Here is a 23536-nt window from a genome sequence, read left to right as displayed (position 1 = left end):
TATACCGTATATACCAAAACAATTTGACAGTAGAGTTCCTCTGGGTACCGTCACACGTTGGAATAGATAGTAACGAAATGGCAGATAGTCGAGATAGGTCCGCAGTAATCAGTACAGCCGCATCAGTGGAAATACTAACGGTGTATTGAAACTTAAAACCTTACTTAAAAGCAAAATTGCACGATGTTTGGCAAAACCAATGGAATAGAAGCATCACTAAATTGATAGAAATAAAATCTTCCGTCCTTCTATGGAACTTCTGGCCTTCAAAGCGACAACATTAAGTCCTAATAACACGTCTCAGATTAGGAAACACTTCTACAACACATGAATACTTGTTAAAGAGAGAAGATGAACCAGTGTGTTTTGTTTGTGAATGTGTTTTGTTTGTGAATATAAAGTGACAGTAATGCACATTTTGATCGACTGTTTAATATACTCAGTTAAAAGACTATATCACCACATTCCAAAAACATTAAAAGAACTTCTAGAAGAACCTAAATACGTAGCTGACTTTATATAATTCTTAAAATCCATAAACTTTTTTAATAAAATTTAACACAATACATCAATAATTAAAATATATATTGTATACCTTATTATATAATTGATATTTTGTATATGCCTATGTATGTCTTTATCACTTTTGTATTTTCTTATGCTAATAACCCTGAGTGGTTGAAGCAAAATAAATAAAAATAAAGTAGATGTAGAGTGCAACAAATTTAAGTTTGGGAATGTGACGTAGTGTTTAACGCAGGTGGGCGGACTGTTTCTACAAGTGGCGGGCGGAAACAGGTAGATTTAAAATAATTTTTCACAAGTATATCCAATTAAGTTAACAATGAATTTGTTAATTTTTTATTTTTATAGTTCTTAATCATTATGAAGTTTATAGTCAGTTGCACTCGAAAAATAATGAGTAAAATATTAGGAGTACATTAATAAATAACAAATTCCTCGATACTTACAATTTATTAACTTTACCCCGAAGGAAAGGTTTTAATAATAAAAAAAATACATAGAACATACTAATTAAGTAATATTATTTATTTGTCTAAATAAGAAGTTAGTTAGTTAGTTATGATTCCTCGCATGATTCTAAGATCTCTATTCCTGAATTTGAATCACAATCTTCATCCTCAGAAAAGCTTTCTTCGGATAAACCAGTATTAACAACAAATTGCGTAAGTGGTCTAACAAAATGTTCTTTTGAAAATAACACTTCTGAAAATTTATTTTTTGCTATATTTTCAACATCATTTATATTAAATGTTGTATTATGAGTTGTCACTCTACTTATTATCAAAGCTCATATTTTTTCGATAGGGTTAAATCCGGATGATAGGGAGGCAAGTGAAGACCTTGATGTCCATGATGTTCAAGCTTAAAATATAATACATATAAAGATGGAAAAATGTTTAAAATTATCGTAAAAATTATTTTAGAGGATTTTTCGGCACATTAAAATAAAAATAATCATTGTATATTTTTGCTGAACGACCTTTAACTCGTTATTAGTTTCGTAGAGAGTCGTTAATAAGTTTTTTATGAAATTTTTGTCAAAAATAGAATTTGATTTATTATGAAACTTTAAAAGTAATTATGGCTTACATTACTGTTATTGTTATAACAATTCACTTTTTAATTATAAACATCCACCTGATTTAAAAATTCACACGCATATTAACGCACACAGCGTTAGGTATATACAAATCTAGTCTCTTCTCCAGCCTGAACAATAATCAGCCTTTTGCCCTTAGAAATCGGTTTCTTTAACATTGTTCCACTTTGATCTGCCCAGTGATATGGTGCAGTATGGCTGATGTGTACCTATATGTCTTTCATTGGTATAAATTATGGTTCTACCCTCAGATCAAAATTGAATTAGCTGCTTTAAATATTGTATTCGTTTTGAACGAATATCATAACTTTTTATTAGGACACTAATATTGTCTTCGGATTTTCGCATTGTCTTTATATTTTCGCCCCCTGCAGTTTGTTCGAGATGATTTGAACTGTATCTGTTCAAAAGTATGTTGGTTTTATTTGTTCCTATCTTTTTATGAGCTATATTGTTAAGTAACTATTATTAATAACTAAAATAAACACACTATAGATACCCTAAATTACTTAATAATACACTAATTACTACAACCAATATACTAAGCACTAATGTAAAAAAAATTAATAAAATATCCAACACGATCAAATCAACATGTCAAACACTCTCTGGGATAGGTACTTCTCAAACTACGACACTGACAAGCACTACACTGGTCGTTTCCATGGTAACACTAGTAAACACGTAAGTAAGTATGAGTCATATTCCCAAACTTAAGTTTGTTGCAGTATAGTGGCCATTTTACGTTTTGAAATGGCCATCTCCTAGCCAATGTGTTTCAACTAGTCCAACGAGGACGTATGGAAAGTTAATTTAAGTAAAAAAAAATCTTAAACAATAAAAAATATATTTACTCTAATAAAACAACAGAAAATGTATATTAACTATAAAAAATAACTTATATAAGAATAATTAAATAAAGGGAATACTTAATACTAAGCGACTTAAAAAATAGTAGAACTTTTTTCGATAACGTGGATATAAAAGTTTGGTACGTCGATTTCTTCCAAACGTTTAAAATCTCCAAAGATTTTGTAGTCGGAATTTTCGCCAAAGGATTTTCTCAACATCTCGTTGAAAACTTTCAATCTGTGTGGATAATAGGAAAGACGGAATTCGCTAAAAACAAGAAAAAAATGAATATTTTATATGTTTTAAGCTACAGATAATTTAAAACAAAACAGAATTAATTCGAATAGAAACTATAGTACACTGTGTATTACAAAAGTGTGAGAGTACTTAAAGCATTATTTACCTTATTGAGTCTTCTATCACAGCATCTCGCTTTTCATTCTCTGAGGATATGTCAATTAAATAATCTAGGGTTACTAAAGCTGCCTTCCCAGCAATATACAATACTGATGTTTTAATATCTGTGGTGTGATAACTCTGAAAACCAAAAAATAAAAAATTAGCACTATTGAGGATAATATAGAAAAACAGTTTAAATAAAGTATGGCGTAGATAATCGGTTTTAAATTATTTCTTATAAAGGTCAAAAAAAATTATAATGTTATATTTGCTATTTTCTCTCTTTTTTTCATGGTATTAGTGTCTTTGGTTTGGACCAATTAGCCAGATTTTGTTGGATTTGTAAAATTTTGTGAAGTTTTACTTGCACCGTTTGTTAATCAATCTCATTTATTTAAAGTGTTTGTATATAAACAAGAAAATAAGGTCTTCAGAGTTACATATCAAACTTTTGTGCAGCTTTCTAGTCAATTCGAAAGCTACTTTATTATAGACTGTCCAAGTGCCTCAAAACAGTTATTGTAGATCAACTACATACATTAATTCGGCATTTACATCAACAGGTAGATCTTTTATGTGGAACTTTGCCAGCAGGATTTACATTTTCATCCGTACGTTTACAAGCCTTCCATGAAATCAGTTTAAACGACCACAATCCTATCATATCCTAACCTATCCACAAAAGTTAGCTTTCTGTAATTGGTTTCTGAACAATCTCAATAATGATGATGATGTATTAGGCAAAGCCTTTTTTACTGACGAATGTTGGTTTTATTGTTCTGGGTACATAAATTTTCAAAATATGATGATGTTGAGTGCAGAAAACTTGCATTATTTTATTAAAACGCCTTTAAATCTACAAAAACTTGGAGTTTGGGCTGCTATAAGAAAGCGACGTATTGTAGGACCCATAATTTTCGAAGTGATTCTAAATGCTGAAAGATACCGACAATAAATTCTAACTCCATTTAAAAATCAATTAAAGGATGATGAATTAATAGAAATAGAAAAATATGAGATGTTATGCATAATAGGTCCGAACAACCTCTGTCCTAATATATGTAACGATCACCAATCACATCAGATGAAGTGAAAAAATCAGTATCACAACTAAAAGCTCCTGGACGTGACAACGCATATGCTAAACATAAAGATATTTAACACCGACAGTACTCAACGACGACTAACAAAAATATTCAATGACATATATTTAAACGGAGTAATACGAAGATCATGGCTGAAGTTAACGTTTATTGCTCTACTAAAGAAAACAAAGTCCGTGTATCCTACAATGATTTCTGGATCATCAGCTTAATAAGCCACATTTTAAGTTATTTCTAAAAATAATACATCAAAGGATATATTATAGACTATACGAAGAAAAATTAGCCATACACAGTTTGGTTTTCGGAACGCAGTGGGTACGAGAGAAGCTCTCTTTAGCAAACAAGTGCTATTTCAATGATGTAGAGATCTTCTTCTTCTTGTATTGCCTATCCGTTTTTTACAAACTGTACGTAGAGATGAAGAGATGAATATCTCTTCGATATTTATGCAGGTTTCATTGATTACCATAAAGCGTAAAACACTACAAGCTGATGGAGATATTGGAATAAATAACTGTGACCTAAGAATAATTATTAGCAATCTTTACTGGAATCAAACATCTTCTATGCGTACAGAGGCAGGAGAATCCGATGATATTAAAATCAAAAGCGGGGTCCAACAGGGATATATACTATCACTCCTGCTGTTCAACATATACTCTGAGGAAAATTTTCAAATTGACTACAGTAGAATTGAAATTGATAAATTAAATGTGGGTTTAATAAAATAGCTTCACCGCCATATCCCTCATCACGGTCACAGTCTACATATATTATTCATCATCGCCCAGCCCTTTGCGTCTACCGCTGGACATAGGCCTCCCTCACTTTTGTCCATTGTGCTCTATCTTGAGCACTTTTTGTCCAATTTTTTGACATTTTCTTGAGATCGTCAGTCCAACGAGTACCTAGGGGTCTTCCCCTACTTCTTTTGTCTAACCTCGGCCTCCCCTCAAGGAATCTCTTCGTCCCCCTTTCATCACTCATTCGAGCGACGTGCGCCGCCCAATTTCATTTCAGTGTGGCAATTCGGGAAATTACATCGGTAACTCCTGTTCTTCGTCTTAAGTCTTCATTTCTAATTCGGTCACGAAGCGATATTCTTAGCATTGACCTTTCCATTTTCCTCTGAGCTATTTGCAGCGTTTTAGAAGTTATAGCTGTCAATATCAAAGTTTCGGCAACATATTTCATCACAGGTAACACACATTGGTCAAATGTTTTACATTTTAAAGAAATTGGTATATCGCTTTTAAACATGTCTTTGAGTTTTCCATAGGTTGCCCATGTTAGGTTTATTCTTCTTCGTGTTCGCATGTTTGGTTGTCTCTTGTGATCTTTATTTCGTGTCCAAGGTATATTTATTTTTCCACCAGCTCTACTTCGTTGTCTCCAATATTGATATTTCTGCTAGGTACTAGGTTTGTAATGAATTTTGTTTTCGATATGTTTATTTTAAGACCCACACTGGCACACACTAACTGAAGTTCATTTAGCATTGTACATATCCCCTTGAGGTTGTCCTAGAACAAAACTATGTCGTCTTCTAAAAACTTCTACCGTCAATGTTCAGGCCTTTCTCTTCCCAGTTAAGTTTTTTATAATCATATTGTAATACTGAGGTAAACAGTTTAGGCGATAAGGTATCATCCTATCGAACTCCTCTGCCAATTGGGCATATATTATTAAAACCTTTCATATTGTAATATTTTTATGGTTTAAACCAGGTCTCGGATATCAATGCAATGGTGTATTTGCTTTGTCGTAAGTTGATTTTATTGGAAATTGCCTAATGGAGTTTCATTGCAACATATTTATTTTATCATTTTGGTCTAAGAATGTAACGATATATTTACATATAAATATGATTTAACTTTTTGAAGCGAAGCTTCTATACTGGCGTTGTATTACTTTTTCCTCTACAGTAAAATGCTGAGGCGAGCGTCACGCAACTAGCGCCACAAGATGACGTCGTCACGCGTAGAATGGGGCTTCTTGACATCGATTTACTACTCTCGATCAATTCGTTTCTAGTCATCATATATTTACTCTAAGCAAGTTTAAATTATAACTGTATGAAAAATAACCAACAACAATATGCATTAAATGAGAAGTAAAAAATTAAAAGAATATCCGTCACATAAGATTCGATTCGTAACGCTTTTCAAAATTTAAGATCTCTAAGATTTAATTTATCATGCCCAAGACACCTAGGGGATATTGAGACCTAGGAGAAGATATAATTTCCTTGTGTAAATTTGAATGAAAGAATAATTTGTTGTTGGCCATAATTTAAGAGTAAATTGGTGAGACATATTATTTTTATTAGTTACTATGCGTATTTCATTTAGCAAAAAAAAATCGATTCAAAATACCTTTAAGAACTCTTGATATATTTTAATATTAAAATTTTAGATAAATTTAGTACGTGACGAATGGTTATGCCAGCTACGTACTAAATGAAAAACAAAACTACAAAAAGAAGATAAACTTTTCCAATAGTTTTAAATTTAAGTCAATTAAAACGTGTAGTGCACACAGATTATCATAAGCATTATCAAAAACGTTTCAACACTATAATTATATTTAAGATACATAAATATTTACCAAAAACTTATCGCTGGTATGTATAAAATTATTTTATTGCTTTATCATCCTTTTTTTTTTGACTTCGCAGAAATTTGGCAAGCTTTGTTTGAGATAAAATTATCTGTATTGTTATATTATAAAATATTTATATAAATAGGTTAAAATTCGCACGAATAGGTGATTTGAAGGTCAAAGATAACCCTAACACAAAAATGTGTCGTAAAATTTTATAACAATCAGATTTAAATATTATGTTTAGTTGTAATGAAAATCTCATTTTAATTTACAAATGTTTGACGTTTCATATACAGTGTGGCGCACCGAAAACGAAACAGAGGCATTTACTGGCAGATGATTCCTTTTTTGAAAAAACGCTCGGACCCGTCGATTTTGTTTTCGAGGGGGACACAAAATTGACATAAAATCACTTTAACATTTGCAGCCCCTTAAGCGGGGGTGGCATCATCCCTAAAATCTTAAATGAAAAGGGGGGTCGAATGATCCATTATTTGAAAGGTCTTTCAACTCCCTTTATAATGATGTAAAATTCATGTATTCAATTCAGTAGTTTTGGAGATTTATTGATTTAAAGTTTAAAGTAGACTTTAATAGGTACATCAAATTAGTTTGTACTTCTTTTAGAAGAAATTTGAGTAAAAGCAATTTCTTGATAAGTAAATGCTTTTATTCACTACGCCCATGTTTTATTAATAATAAAAATAGCAATTGAAGTGTCCTTTGTGACAAAAAAAGTTGTTTCTTTAAGAAAGATAAGTAGAGAATGCCACGTACTTATTTTAAATAGGAAATAGTACATTAGTTTGTGATTGATTTGACCAATCTTTGTTGTTAAAATATCATTTATTGCTTTATACATAAATTAACCATGGTATATTCCACGGCAGAAAGGGTTGAAATTATTGAAATATTTTTCGGAAATAATCAGTGCGCTAATAGAACAGCACAAATTTTTAATGAGCGACATGAGAACAATAATGTGCACCGAAAATATGTTCTAGAACTTGTAGCTAAATTTCGGGAAACTGGATCAGTCGCCAATAAAAAACGTAATATTGAAAATCCTATAAGGAACGAAGCAACAGAAGTGGGGGTTTTAGGGCAAGTTATTGTAGATCCTACATTAAGTACCCGCAAATTGCAAACTTCGTGTGGTGTTAGTCGACGTACTATCCAACGGATTCTAAAGGCCCATAATTTTCATCCGTATAAAATTCACCTTGTACAAGAACTTAATGAAGACGATTTTGATAAGCGATTAGAATTTTGTGAAGTTATGCGTGAACGAATTACAAACGATGAACAATTTTTATTTAACATTTGCTTTTAATTGAAAATCAGAATGATGGTTGATACGTTGAGAATATGTTGATGTTCCAACCGGATGGTGCCCCACCACATTACGCATTAAGAGTTCGGCCTTATTTAGATCAGACCTTTCCAGGTCAATGGATTGGTAGAAGAGGTGCCGTTGAATGGCCCCCAAGATCGCCAGATTTATCACCTTTGGATTTCTTTTTGTGGGGTTACTTAAAAAAGCAAAATCTATGCTACTCAGCCAACATCCTTAGAAGATTTACGACAAAGAATTGTGAATGAGTGCCATCAAATTACTCCTCAAATATTGCAAAATGTCCGGCAACGTTTTCAGCAAAATCTTTATTATTGCATGGAAAGTAATGGTGGTCATTTTCAACATTTACTCGGCTGACAGGTTAGTTCATTCTTTATTTTTTAACAACTTTGCTGCTATGTATTGATCTCCTCTTACGCTGATGTATTTAAACTTTAAATCAATAAATTTCCAAAACTACTGAATTGAAGTACATGAATTTTACATCATTGTAAAGGGAGTTGAAAGACCTTTTAAATGATGGATCATTCGACCCCCCTTTCCATTTAAGATTTTAGGGATGGTGCCACCCCGCTTAGGGGGCTGCAAATGTTAAAGTGATTTTATGCCAATTTTGTTTCCCCCTCGATAACAAAATCGACGGGTCCAAGCGTTTTTTTTTTTAAAGGAATCATCTGCCAGTAAATGCATCTGTTTCGTTTTCGGTGCGCCACCCTGTATGTTTCAATATTTAAATAGACATACCACAAGAAAGTAGTTACAGAATCTTGCTAATCAGATAGTTATAATTTAATAAATACTTTGCTCAAAAATATGTGTCGGTGGCTATGCATATTTTCGTGAATTTTAGTTTAATTTATAGCTTTACTTTATTTAATACCTAAGTACATAATTTATTTTTAGAATATTTTTATGTTTTAATATGTCCATGAGTTTGTTTTTTAAATTTTGTTTTGCTTTAAAACATTTTTTAAGATTCTTTTCTCTTCCTGATTCCAAACTCGCTATAACAGTTCTCTTCTTACTCATTGTTTCTTCTATATAGGTCTTTTCCTCGATTTATCTAATATTTTCAACACTTTCGGCATATAATTCGTACATTTTTTGTGTTTCACTCTACGGTTACATTCAAATCCTTCGTAGAATAATTAATACACTTTATAAACGTACTCAGAAAGAAACATATACCTTTGTATTTTTTCTTTTTGAGGATTTGACGCTTCTTGTGACATTTTACCAGAATTTAATACAAGTGTATATAGAAATAGTGCTCTATTCAATATAAGCCACACTGTGTGATGGAAAATCCACGCATTAGTTAAATATTTTCGATAGATTTCAAATTAAGCCCGTAACTGATATATTTGGAGGCATCCTCATATTATCTATTCTTTATTTTTCTTCTTTATTGTCGCGACAATCCATTCAAATTGTCACTTCACCTTTTTTGCGGGCGTTCTATCTCTGTCACGTTGGAGATCGTGAAATTTCGTCCACCCACACGTAATTCTTATGTTTTCACTCGTTTCTCTATCCAGAAGAGTCTTTCCAGCTATGCCACGAAGTACCTTTATCTCTGTTGTTTCAAGCAATCTTTTGATTTAGTTGTTTCTGGTCGAGTTTCAATTCCAATGTTGTTATAGTGATAGTTCGTCATTTATTTGGTATTCTATGTTGATAGAGGATTTTCTGAATTAATTGTGTCAATTGTTGTATTAAATTCTGCTTTTCATATTTTAACAGTTCATTTGGTATTTTGTTCTGTCGCTTTTTCTATTCTTTAATTTATGGAGGGCTCATCTTATGTCCTGAAGTTCAATTGCAATATTCTCATTTACTATTATTTCTGGTGTGCTCAACAATCCCTCTATGTCTTCGATCTTGTACAGTTTCAGTGGGATATTCAATCCAGTCTTCCTTAGGTATTTGATTCGTGTCAACTGGTTCATTAACTTCTTTTCTTTGTAATCTGATCCACCTACACATCTGTTTCTGTATACCATAGAAATAGTTTTTCATCCTTTTAAAAAATGTATTAGTTTTCTTTTGTTATTTTCTGGTATTCAACGTACGATTCTGGAGTTCTCGCTACTCGATATTCAAGGTAAGTTTGTTTCTTTTCTTTACATTTTTGTTTAATTTCTGGACCGAACCATGAGGTTTTCCTGATTGTTCTAGTGTTGCTGTTATATTGCCGGTCAGTACGATCGTTATTTTCAACATTAAAAAAGCCAGATGCTCAAGTTATGAATTTTATTGAATAAAAAAAAAGAATTAACTTAATTAAATAAATTACCAATGATCTATTAAAAGACCAAATCAAAATGTAAGAGGTATTTTGATATCTTGGATGTAAGAAAATTCATTAGTAATTAGGGTAAGATTTATACAACACAAAAATGATTGATCATTTCGATTTAATCTATGAAAATTTTATGGGTTTAATACATTTCAAACATATAAAACTTAAACATGATGAGATAATCAAAGGAATTAAGGAAAATTATAAAAAGGGGAAAACTAGAATACTTATAGCCTTAGTAATACTTAACGAAATAGAAGGAATTAAAGAATCAGCGCAGAAAGAAATACTTGATAGATGGATAGTCAATGGAGTGACTTATCATCAGATGAATTGTTACATACCATAAAAGATCGAATACTATTTCCGCAAATTTTCATGAAGGCTATGCAGCTAAGTTGGGGCACAGTACTAAAAGATAAACCAAATTCCTGAAAAATGGGAAATCACCTGGTCCTGGTGACATCCCTGCAGAATTAGTGAAAGCCGGCACAGACAAACTCTAGGAACAGTTAAGAAAACTCTTTCAAGACTGCTTAAATGGGGCTGAATTACCAAAAGAATGGAAATTATGTATCATGTCAACTATCCACAAAAAGGGCAGCAAGGATCAGTGTGAAAATTACAGAGGAATTACGGTAAACAGCACAATAAGTAGGATGTATGGGAAACTTATTAAGAACAAAATAGAAAATGACTATAGAGATTACGAAGCAGAGGAGCAAGCTGGTTTTAGAGCTGGGCGATCCACAGTAGACCACTTGTACTCTATTACGCAAGTTATTGAGAAAAAACAGCCGTCAATAAAGAAGTTCACCTGGTTTACGTAGACTTACAAAAAGCATATGACAGTATACCCCTCAGTAAACTATGGTCAACCCTACAGCAAACCAACATTAAGCATGGTCTTATCAAAGCAGTCCAAAGTCTGTATAATGGAAAGACTGCAAAAATTAAAACTGGATCAAGGATATCTGAGGGATTTAAGGTGACGAAAGGGCTAAAGCAGTGTTGCTTTATTTCGCCTACCCTTTTCAAAATTTATCTGGAACAAGCACTCAAGCTATGGAAAAGAAAATGTAATGGCATGGGAATTTCTCTAAATGACGAGACTACACTGTACACCTTATGTTTCGCTGATGACCAAATACTGATTGCTCAGGATTATAACTCGGAAGCTAATAGAAGAATATAACAAATGGGGTCTCGAAGTCAACATTAAGAAAACTGAAACCATGTGTATTGGAGGGACAAAGCAGTCCATTATATTAGACGATGGGATAGAAATTAGACACTGTGATGAATACAAATACCTAGGTATGAAGATAACTCAAGATGGAACACTCGATGCTGCTGTAAAAGACAGAAACATACAGGGTCGAAAAGCCATATCCATGGTGAACGGCATTTTGTGGGACCAAACAATATCTAAAGCGAACAAACAACTCATATACAACACCATACCTAAAAGTGTAATCACATATGGCAGTGAAGTTTGGCCAATGAAACAAAGAACAGAGAAACTGTTACTAGCAACAGAAATGGACTTCTGGAGAAGAGCAGCAGGCAAATCATGAAGAGATTGTATACCAAATGAGAGAATACGAGATATGATGGGAGTCAAGCATACAATAGTTGATGACATAAAACCAAAACAGTTAATATGGTACGGCCATGTACACAGAATGCCAGATGACAGGATTCCGAAACAGATTTTGACGTGGACACCACAAGGAATAAGAAAAAGAGGAAGGCCGAGAAGAAGCTGGAGAGAGGGAATTGAAAAAGAACTAGAGGAAAAAGAAATCCCTCCAGGCCTATGGTTAAATAGAGAAGAATGGCGGTTAGGAGTCGGAAGGCATCAGAGAACGCTGTAAACCGATAGTAGTAGTAGTAGTACTAAAAGATAAAAAAGAAGAAGGATTTAGATTTGTACGTATAATGCATATAATATAAGAATGATATTCCTCTACATAAGTGGTAGCGGAAATATGAAATACTGGAAATTTGGATTTAATATAAAATGACTTAGACGTCTATTGTCACTATTATTTAACTCCAAGAAAGTCGTTTTGAAAGCCACTGGGTCAGAAACCCCAAGGACATGTGTAAATGGGTTTTCAATTAACAATATAAAGTGTGCTAATGGCAACTTAATAATAGCTTATAATTTATAAAATCTAGAAAGTTTATTAGAATTTCTATTTTAATATTTTCTCAGTATTTAAATAAATTAAATAAAATATTCCTCTGCAATGGGTATCTGCAAATTACGATTTTTTGTTAAATAATTTAGTTCACAGTTTTTAAAAAATCAGACATAATAAGAATAATGTAATAACTTATTTTTGATTTTCACGAAGAGTCAGTTTAAGAAAACTAATTTATTACTTACGTTATAATAAATACATTTTGGTGCTGTTCTTCCGGTATCAATAATATCGTCATAATTCCTGTGGTCGATCAAAAGTAAACCGCCTGGTTTTACACACTTTTCAAAGTTCATTAAAGCCCGCATCTGTTCTCTTTGGTCTCCGTAATTGTCAAGTAAATGGGCAAATGAGTTTCCTAAGCAAATGACAGCGTCAAAACCATTTCCTACTAAGTCTTCGATGTCGTCGTATAGTGTTACCCAGTTCGCTTCCTCGATAACTAAAATAATAATAATAATAAAACATAAAATAAAACAGCTAGGTCTTAGTAAACAAACATCTCTATGAGACTATATCTCTATAACATATCTCTATAGGAAAGGGCCTTACCAGAGCTCGTTTTAATAACGTAGTTAAGAGCTGTATCGCTTAACGCATAATAAAATGAGTAACTAAGGTAAAACTAAAGGTAATAATAGGCAGTTGAAATATAGCAGTAGTCATGTTACCTTCCTTGTATACTATAGAATAACAAAATGCAGACTGCCCTGCAAGACTCTTCTCTAAACTGCAATGACAGTATAAAGGGAGAGATAAATATTTCGATTGCAGAGATAGAGATGACAGTTTAAAAGTGTAATATTAAAAAAAATGAATTTTATGCAAACTGTACAAAACACTTACCCCATTTGTCAAATGCAGCTTCTTTTCGCCGATTCCATCTTGATTTCAGAGCATATTTTAACATTTTATCCGAAGCATCCACGGACACCACTTCAAATCCTTCTTCTAGTAACATTATAGAGTCAATACTGTAAAAAATATATTTTTTAGCAAAAGTAATAAAAAAATATCAATATCATTTATAAAATATTAATTCTTTTAGTTGATTTTGGTTTGGTGCATTCTAAATGTATAACGTTTTAAAATATTTTTGGCCTTTTGCCTTTACTATTATTAGCAATACTCGAGCCAAATCAGTCAAATATTCTTCCTTGATCTTACAGCCCCACCTCCCTCACATACACTATGTGTATTCTATATTCTATATTCTATATTCTGTTACTTCTTTACATTTTTACGTTTTGAAATAGTAGAATCAAGTAAATTGTACATAATAAATCAGATGTTAAAGTTAATAGGGAATATTTTTTAAAAAGTATTCATCAAACTTTAATCTATCTAATTTATTGGACCAATTGTATACTTTTGGCAATATGCAAAAATTTAATTAACGAAAGCTTTATTCGTTTAATTAAAAAATGTACCATTCCAAATGAAAACAATAATCATTACGTTTTTTTTTATTTTTGGGTCAACGTTTAATTACACAATGCACTAAAATTAAAAAATGTCCGTAATCAATTTTGATTATGGGGAAATCATAACCCTTTTAAACCTTAAAGATAACTTATAAATAGATATGAAATTACCAATAATACAAGAAATCGTTTAATATAAACAAAACTGTATGTCATGGTTTATCGTTACTGAAATAACATATATTGTTGTTTTAGATAAATTTAGTTTAACTGTTAAATTTTTTAATCTACGTCGTTGTATATTTGGTAGAACGTGAAAAGATGTTTTTCTCTTGAATTTAAAAAGATACGAACAAAACAAACATAACATAACCTAACAACCTTATGCATTCAATGACATAAAAATGTGAAACATATGATATAGATAACATAAAATTAAAAAGTGCTTATGTGTTTAACAATTTTGATAAAATCTCAAATTTGATATAAACAATGGAATATTTATTTAATTTATATATTATAAAGACTAAACTAGACTACCTAAATCAAATAGACTACATTTTAGTAAATAAAAGATTCCGAAACAGCTTTACATCTGTCAAGACTTATCCTGGAGCAGACTTGGAGACAGACCACGTTCCACTGGTGGGAGTATTTTGAGTCAAACTCAAAACAGTGCCGAAAAGGAAAGCGCAATCGTATGCTGAAAGACCTTGATACGAGGATGAGAGTCCAAGCCACGTTAAACGAGCAAGTGACTGCAATTAGAGACGAATCGAACGAATAACAAACGATCAAACATATTACAGAAATAGTGCAAAATGTAAAGGATAAACACTTAAAGACAGATAGATTAATAAAGAAAAAATCATGGATGACAGATGAGATCCTGAAACTAATGAACGAGAGAAGAAAATCCAAAAATGACCCAGACAAATATAAAACCATAAATATATTATTAAGAACAAAAATCAGAGAAACGAAAGAAAAAGAAGCAAGGGAAAGATGCGAAGAAATTGAGACTCTGCAGTCAAAGTACGATAGTCACAATGTACATAGAAAAGTTAAAGAACTCACAGGGGACTAAGACTAAGGCAGAAAGGAAATATATCTGATTCTGATGGAAACATCATCTTGGACAAACAGTAAAATAAGAACGTGGAAAGAATATCTAGAAAAACGATTTGAAGACCAAAGAGATAACACCTTTGAGCTAGAAGAAGAGGTAAATGATGGACCAAGAATATTACAGCAGAATGTTTATTCCGCAATAGCGCAGTTAAAGGATGGCAAAGCGGCAGGCCCTGATAATATACAAGCAGAACTACACAAACTAATGGACAACGAATCAATAGCAATGATCGCAAATATATTCAACAGCATATACAACTCTGGAGAAATACCAACAGAATGGCTGAAATCTGAGTTTATTGCACTTCCAAAAAAACAGGAGCCAAAAAATGGCAACATTACCGTACCATAATCCTCATGAGTCATCTCCTAAAATTATTCCTAAAAATAATTCATAAGAGAATCTACAAGCTGTGTGAAAGTCAAATTTCCCCCAACCATTTCGGGTTCACAAATGCAATTGGTACTAGAAAGGCTTTGTTTTCAGTACAAGTCTTATTCCAGAGATGCAGAGACGTCAACTGCGACGTATACGCATGTCTGGTTGATTACGAGCAAGCATTTGATCGAATACAGTACGCCAAGATGATGCAAATACTAAAAGAAGTCGGAATTAACAACCAAGATCTGAAAATAATTATAAATATTTACTGGAATCAGCCAGCAAATCTCAGAGTTGAAGATGAACACAATGACTATGTAAAAATCATACGTGGAGTGAGGCAAGGCTGTATTTTGACTCCTCTAATCTTCAATCTGTACTTTGAAAAAATATGTATCGAAGCTTTGCACGAAACTGAAAAAGGTATTCTGCGAAATTTTTACCGGCTAAACAACATGAGATATGCAGATGACACCATAGTATTTGCGGACAACTTAGGAGACCTACAAGTTCTTATGAACAAAATCATGTATTACAGTCAACAATATGGACCCAATGTAAACATTAAGAAGACGAAGCCTATGATAATTATTTATAACACACAAATAATGGTTTTAGTTCAATAGAATATGCAAATAAACATACGACTAAAAAATCATAATCTAACATAACCTAACTCAACATATCTTTAGTTAATAAACCTACAACAAAGTAAACAAGAAGATATTCGTAACGATAATTGTTGTTTTTATTTTTGTTTTTGTTATGATTACATATGTACATTTTTGTACAGTAATATGTAATTTAAAAGCTCTTCTCAGTGTGCTTCTAGAGTTTTGAGTGTCATTTTAAAATTACCACTCGTCAATAAAAACTTTGTAGAAAGATATGGATATTTGATAACATTTGAATGGATCATTTTATTCTCCAGTTCCCCACATACTAGTAAAATTACAATGTGAAAGCTCTTCTGTGACTCAATGTGTTCCCAGTACCATCTACATCTTTTAAACGTTCTCGGTCACCTTCCAATATCTTCTTCGTACATCTGTTATCAAGCATTAATTATTTCGACACTTGACCAGTCTAGTTTCATTGTAGTTCATAATTTATTTATGTGGGTTAAGTCTTGATTCATTCTGAAGGGGAAAAGAACAAGCAAAGTGTTGAATTACAATGAGCGGGAGCATATCTAACACTCAAGAAACGTGTAAAGTACCTAGGGGTGACATTGCACCAGAATGGAAAATGGGGGGAGCAAGTGCGAGAGGTGTCCCAGAAGGCTACGAATAGTGCGGGTGCGTTGGGGAGGGCGATGCCTAACATTGGAGAACCCAAGTCCAAAAGGAAGAGGGTCTTACACAAGGTGTTGTACAGTCGATCGTCTTCTACGCGGCACCAGTCTGGAGCGGGGCGGTAAAAATAATGGCCTCATGACACGAGTGGACAGAACAAGTTTATTGCGAGTGACATGCGCTTACAGGACTGTGTCTGCAGCCGCCTTGTGGACCATCACTGGATGTGTTCCTTTGCATGTTTTGGCTGTGGAAAGTAAAGAGCTCTATGAGATAAGAGGCCCAGATCTTAATATGACAGGGAAGACAGAACACGGAAAAGCCAATTGAAATATGGCAAGAAGAATGGAACAACACGGAGGATGTGGCACAGTGGACGAAAATGCTAATCCGAACGTAAGAGATTGGGCGGACTGTGGCCACAGGCAACTGTATTATTTCCTTACGCAGGTGCTCACAGGCCAAGGGTGTTTTAGGGCTTACCTCTGTGGGTCCACAGAGACTGACCCAGATGAGTGCCTCTACTGTGGACACTCGGACATTGTGACACATACGATGTTAGAGTGCAACAAATGGATAGTAGAAAGGAACATAATGGAAAGAAAGACAGGTGTGAATTTTGTTACAGTGAGAGAAATGATTGAGAGAATGATTGAAAATAAAGTAGGTTCCACTTACGTACACAACTATGTCCGTGCAGTGATCAAAAAAAAAGAAGAGGAGGAAAGACAGCTGGACCAACGGCAAAGATAAGAGGGATAGATGCAAGAAGTTGAAGCTAGAAAAGTGGGTCAGACTGTATGAATTAGGCTGCGGGAGTCAGACTATGAGGAAGGAAATTCACGTCTGGGAGTGATGCTGTACTAGGAGGGATGGGGTCTTCTACGCGTTACCTGGAACGAAACAGAATGTGAACTACAGAAAAGGGAGTTCTCTGAAGACGTTTGCTTTGTTTGTTTTAACCTACATTTAATCACTCTTCGATTAAATCGTTATCATCCGACAAACTGTATTAGATTAGAAAAGCGACGCGTAAATTATTCCAGTGTGGTCATGATGGTTTAGATGACACGACAAATCTTCCGATATTTAGTAAGGTAATGTTTGTGTTTTATGGTTGTGGTTGCGGTTTTTTATATATTATAAATGAGTTGCGATTCCCAACCCACAATCAATTATTCACAATATATAAATGATTTATATTAATAATCAAATTGCATTTCCTAATTATTAAATATTTGTTAAAGTTATACTAATACTTATCATATCTGTGAAAGTCCAGCATTGACTAATAGTTTTTAATAAAAAACAATTTTATCAAAGTTTTAATAAATAAAATATATCTAAGGTTAAAATATTTTAATGATTACATGAATGCGTTAACTCGAAAGCACTGACGCAAAAAGTAGTATTAAAAATTATGAAATAATATAGATAACGTTCTTGAGTTAAGCAATAACATTGAAAAGCTCAAAGCTCGAAATATTTGAACCGCTGATATAATATGATGTTACAATACCTGTAGCAGGTTTAAAAAGGTAAAAACTGTTTGTAAAAAAATGTTTTTTAAAGCTATTAAATAATAAATTAAACATAGTAAAAAGTAATTTTGCATGTAATATATTTCTTACCCGGTTCCGCAAGCTACATCCAAAATTCTTTTGCATCCCTTTCTCTTCAATAATCCCACTAAAAAGTTTTTGTAGTTTTGAGTTCTGGAGTTTTTGTCTCCAATGAAGACTTCCCAAACTTTTGCCGCCTTTCCATCGGCGTACTGATCTCTAATACCTTCAGAAGCGGTACCAAGAGATCTGGTGGTGATAACATTAGCTTGTGCCATTTCTGAAACAAACAAGACGTTAGAAAAAAATGAATTTTTATGTACACAGGTTAACTTTCTTTTGCTAAATGAGGAAAAGTTTGTCAAAAAATAAGCCTCGTCTATAACGTTTTAATATGGCAAATTGTAGTACTAAAAGGAAGGCTTTGCCTATTAAAGATAACGTGCGTGTAATAAGAGCATTTAAAAGTGGTAGAAAAATTGCTGATGTATATCGACAATTTGGACTTGTTAATTCGACTGTCGGCTCAATCCTAAAAAACAAGGGCGAAATTTTAAAAGGCTTTAATGAGAAGGGAGAAAATATTAAAAAGATTAGGAAGTGCATTCGTGGTGACGTAGATTCAACTTTACTCAAATAGTTCAAACAGTGTCGCAGTTCTGATATTCCTGTGTCCGAGCCAATTTTAAAGGAGAAAGCTACAGAGTTCAGAAAACTGTTTGGTGAAGATTTTACATGCTCTAAAGGCTAGTTAGATCAGTTTAATGCCCAATGTCTTCGCGAAAATTGTTGAAGAGGCAAAATGTGTGGACGAGAACGTAACAGGTGATTGGTTATAAAACACATGGCCACAACTAAGGCAACCATACAAGGTTGTCTTTAATGGCGATGAAACTGGTGACTTCTATAAATTAATTTAAGAAAACTTTAAATTTCAAAAATGAAAAATGTGTCGGTTGAAAGTTTTTAAAACAAAGAGTCACGGCTTTTGTTTGTGCAAACTTGACAGGTACAGAGAAAAGAAAGCTTTTGGTTATTGGGAAAAGTTTACATCCTAGATGTTTCAAAAAAATAAAAACCCTGTAAACTGCACAGCCAACAAAAAAGCGTAAATGACTTCTGCTATTTTTGAAGAAGAATTGAGAAAGGGGGACAAGAAACTGTTGTCTTGAAAAGTGTCTTGCAGCCTATGGACCAAGGAGTCATAAGAAGTTTAAAGTACCATTATCGGAAACAGCTTTTAAAAAGAATGATTTTTTGTATAGACAATGGGGAACCCGTAAACGTTACCATCCTTGATGCAGTTCAGTTTATAGACAATGCGTGGAGTGCCAATTTTTAAGTGCTTTCGTCAAGCTAAATGGACTGTAGTTTCTCCCAATGTTCAGGATGTTGACAAGGATGACGAAATGCCTTTATCAGAGTGGATACTAAAATTTAATGTAAACTAGAGAGTTTGAAACTAATCTTGACTCCTACATTTTAGTAGATGGATGTTGATGAAGATAATGAAGAAGAAGAAGGTGACGGCGTTGCTTGTCCTAAATCTAAGAAGCAACGAGAGCTGCTGAGACCATATCCAGGTTTTACCACTTTAGGGAGGCATCCACAACTACCAAAGAGGTAGCTCAGATTATTAAGGACACTACAGAAAAACTTTTTTTCGGAAAGGGTTGTGCAGAAGATAATAACTGACTTTTTTCAGCATTAGAGAACTTTTTCATAAAAAATGAAGGTTTCACATACATGATATGTTTTATTTCTAAATTTTTTTATTTCAAATGCAGCTGTAATAATAAATACCGCTGTAACTTCTTACCAAGCTGCTAAAAATATTTAGAACTTTAGAATTAATTATGTAAATAGATTAACCAGTGGAATTATAATTAGCATTACACATTTGGATAAGAACATCTAGAATAAAGAAATATAGTAATATGAACTACACTTTTCAATGCTATTTTGAATGAGTCATTGTATTTATATTTATGTAAGATTACATAAACCAAACACTATATAAACAAAAGAGACTTCAGCATAGTCATTCATACAATTGCATAGCAGTATTTAGCTAATGGTTAAAACACCTACAAAACGTTATCTAGCGCTGAAATATACAAATTCTAAAAACCCATAGAGGAAAGCTACGAATGTGAAAGAGAACTACACATATTTTTCATCGAATTCCAAGAGGTCTTCTACAGTATATACAGACAACAATTGCAAGACAAGACAATAAAACTCACTAGAATAACAATCAGGGACTCATAAGCAAGAGTTAAAACAGGCGATACAAAAGACATAAATATATATCGTAGCGTAAGACAAGGAAATAGTCTGTCAACAGCGCTATTTAATATGATATTAGAAAAAGGAGTAATCAGGATTGGAAAAGACAATTACTCAAAGTTCAACAAGACATCATCCGATACACGGAGGATCTAGCATTGGTAGCACGTGACAAACAAAAGCTAGGAAAAGCACTTCTAACGTTGATGAGAGAAGCAAACGACAAAAGAGTAATGATCAAAATGGAATAACAACAATAAATAGGTGAAAATAAATTCCAAACGGTCGATTGTTCTAAATACTTGGGGGAAGTGGACGGCAAAAATGAAAGGGTGTAGAAATAAGCGAAAGAATTAAACCGGAGAACGGGGAGTATTGGAAATATCTCCGACTGCTTAAAGCAAAATATAAAGACAGAAACATATAAAGCAGCAATTAGATCAGTGTTAACATATGTTGCGAAAGTAATGTGTCTTATCAAAAAAGATGATGAAAAACTAGAAATAAATAAACAAAAAATTATGAGAAGAATACACGGCCCAATAAAGACATAACACGGAGAATATAGAAGACTGATGAACCATGAAATAGTAAATATAACCGAAGGTAAAGATATAATAAAATTTATTAAAGCACAATGACTGAGATAGTTTAAATGCATACAGAGAAGGGAAGAAGACGCACCAATTAGAAAAATAACCAACTGGAAACCAGTAATAAACAGGTCAAGCGAAAGACCAAAAATAAAATGGAAAAACTAGCTACTAGAGAATATAGCAAAGATGGAAATTGCAAACTGAAGAGAAAAGAATCAGAGTGGAAAAAGAGAGTCGTCAAAGCAAAAAAACATATTCATAAAAAAAATAGCCCAAATGCGAACTAATTCACCGTCTCAAATGGATTAAAAGAGCTCACGGAATATTGAGCGACTTACACTCTACAAAGAGTCATTGGTCTATATATATATATATATATATATATATATATATATATATATATATATATATATATATATATATATATATATATATATATATATATATATATATATATATAATTCGTAAAATGCGAGTTACTTTCTGAAGAAGAAAATGTCATAGTAGAGTTTTCGGCGTAGTCTATAGTTTGTTAATGGATCGGAATGCATAAGCTAATTGTCGCCAACAACCCAATCCAGTCTAGTGGCACTATATACGAAAATAAAAAATATAGAGTACCCAAAAGTATTTACTCTTATAAGACGATCTTGTAATTTAAATAAGAATTTTTTTCCGTAAAATTATAAGCTCGCGGCAATTGAAATAAAAGTTTTTGCTAAAAACAAAACTTTGCGTTTTCAAGCAATTAGACTTATAATCTAATATTAATAAAGTACCTGTGACTGAAGTCTAGCAGCAACTTTGAAATCTCGTCAACTTAAAAACGTCTACGATATGGAGCTTCTGCACAGAGAATATATATGCTCGCGTCGATGACGAAAGAATCTTGTTATCGGCATAAGCGTTAAAAAGAACGACAAACCATGGAATTGTTATTACATTGTAAAATAATTATTTTGATACCGATGTTACATCAGACTCGAATAACCACACGAATTAAGATTATCACCGAATGTATGGGAAACTCTCGTTTTTGTTTCGTCATCGTTTCGAGAAACGTGACACGCATTTAGTAAATTTGAGGATTTTCAGTAATTGATTGTTTTTTCCAAAAACGCATTGATCTGGTTTAGTGATTTTTAAATGAAATATGTTATTAGGTATGATTGCGATTGTAAATTTCGTGCGGGTTCGGGATGAAAAATGATGTTATTTTTACAGTTTTTTCATGTTGTATAATATAGTACGTCCCCAGTTACAATGAAAAATAGAATATCTGGCGATTTTCTACTTCGAAATAGATATTTCAACAAAACAACTTAGGTAATACGTTATTTATTTTCGAACTACAATTTGCTTTTAAATTTTGACCAGTGTTTTTCTATAGTTTTTTTAAAAGTAAGTATTAGTTACGATGCGGTCGGTTAGTTACTGTTACAAAACCTTCAAACTACACAGACACAGTCCTATCTATCTATCTAATTAGCCATACTTGGACATAGGCCTCCCCAATCCTTTTCCATTCTTCTCTGTCTGTCGCTACAGTCATCCACCTAGAGCCCACGTGCTTCTTGAAATCATCTGCCCATCTCATTTTGGGCCTTCCTCTGCTTCGTTTATATTCCCACGGCCTCCAGCTTATAAGAATTTTATTCCATCGGTCTTCTTTTTGTCTTATATTATGTCCGGCAAATCTCCATTTCAATTTTGCAACTTCTTGTCTAAAATCCCTCACTTTTGTTTTCTCTCTTATCCACTCATCTCTCTTTTGATCAATTAGTCTTATGTACAACATTTGTCTTTCCATTGCTCTTTTGGTTTTTATGATTTTGTCCATGTTCGCTTTTGTAAATGTCCACATTTGGGAACCATGAGTGAGAACAGGGAGTATGCATTGATTGTCTTAAGATGCTGTGGATATCTTTTGTTTTTAAGAATGTAGCTTAGTTTGCCAAATGCCGCAAATGCCGCCCATGTCAGTCTAACTCGTCTTTTTATCTCTGCTGTTTGGTTTCCTTTGTTAAATTTTATAGCTTGACCCAGATATATATATAATCCTGAACTTGTTCTATTTCATCTTGTCCGATTCTCATTGTGATGTCTTCATCTGTATTTGTTACGATTTGGGTCTTGCTGTAAATCATATTAAGGCCCATCTTTCCAGCTTCTACGTCCAGTTCTTTCATCATTTCAAATAATTCTTCTTTTTTATCGGTTATCAATGCGATGTCATCAGCGTACCTTAGATGGTTCAAGCGTTATCCACAAATTTTTAAACTTTTTTCTTCCCATTCTAATCTTTTAAAAATGTCTTGCAGAGCCTGATTGAAAAGTTTCAGTGATATTCACCCTGTCTCACGCCTCTATTTATTTGTATTGATTTTGTTCTTTCATATACTT

General features: G+C 33.0%; 1 protein-coding gene across 1 annotated transcript; it reads right to left on the bottom strand.

Moving 5' to 3' along the window:
• Positions 1-2454: 2454 nt before the first annotated feature.
• On the bottom strand, positions 2455-22068 carry Gnmt (Glycine N-methyltransferase). Its single transcript, XM_072527229.1, has 6 exons — positions 21913-22068; positions 18318-18528; positions 13301-13428; positions 12640-12896; positions 2880-3013; positions 2455-2743 (listed from the first exon to the last, which is right to left on the bottom strand). The coding sequence occupies exons 2-6, from the start codon at positions 18524-18526 to the stop codon at positions 2569-2571; spliced, it is 903 nt and encodes a 300-aa protein (XP_072383330.1). The 5' UTR covers positions 18527-18528; positions 21913-22068; the 3' UTR covers positions 2455-2568.
• Between the last annotated feature and the right edge of the window lie 1468 nt (positions 22069-23536).

This window comes from Diabrotica undecimpunctata, chromosome 3 (assembly GCF_040954645.1).
Source record: "Diabrotica undecimpunctata isolate CICGRU chromosome 3, icDiaUnde3, whole genome shotgun sequence".
NCBI lineage: Eukaryota > Metazoa > Arthropoda > Insecta > Coleoptera > Chrysomelidae > Diabrotica > Diabrotica undecimpunctata.
This window is presented reverse-complemented; position numbering and strand designations above follow the sequence as displayed.

What these genes read in the sequence shown, in the direction of transcription:
- Gnmt (XM_072527229.1), bottom strand. Translation starts at nt 18,526, where the DNA reads ATGGCACAAGCTAATGTTATCACCACCAGATCTCTTGGTACCGCTTCT. An exon ending in GATGTAGCTTGCGGAACCGG is followed by an intron (nt 13,429 to 18,317) that starts GTAAGAAATATA and finishes TATTTTTTACAG; the next exon opens with TATTGACTCTATAATGTTAC. An exon ending in GTGATAGAAGACTCAATAAG is followed by an intron (nt 2,744 to 2,879) that starts GTAAATAATGCT and finishes TCTTGTTTTTAG; the next exon opens with CGAATTCCGTCTTTCCTATT.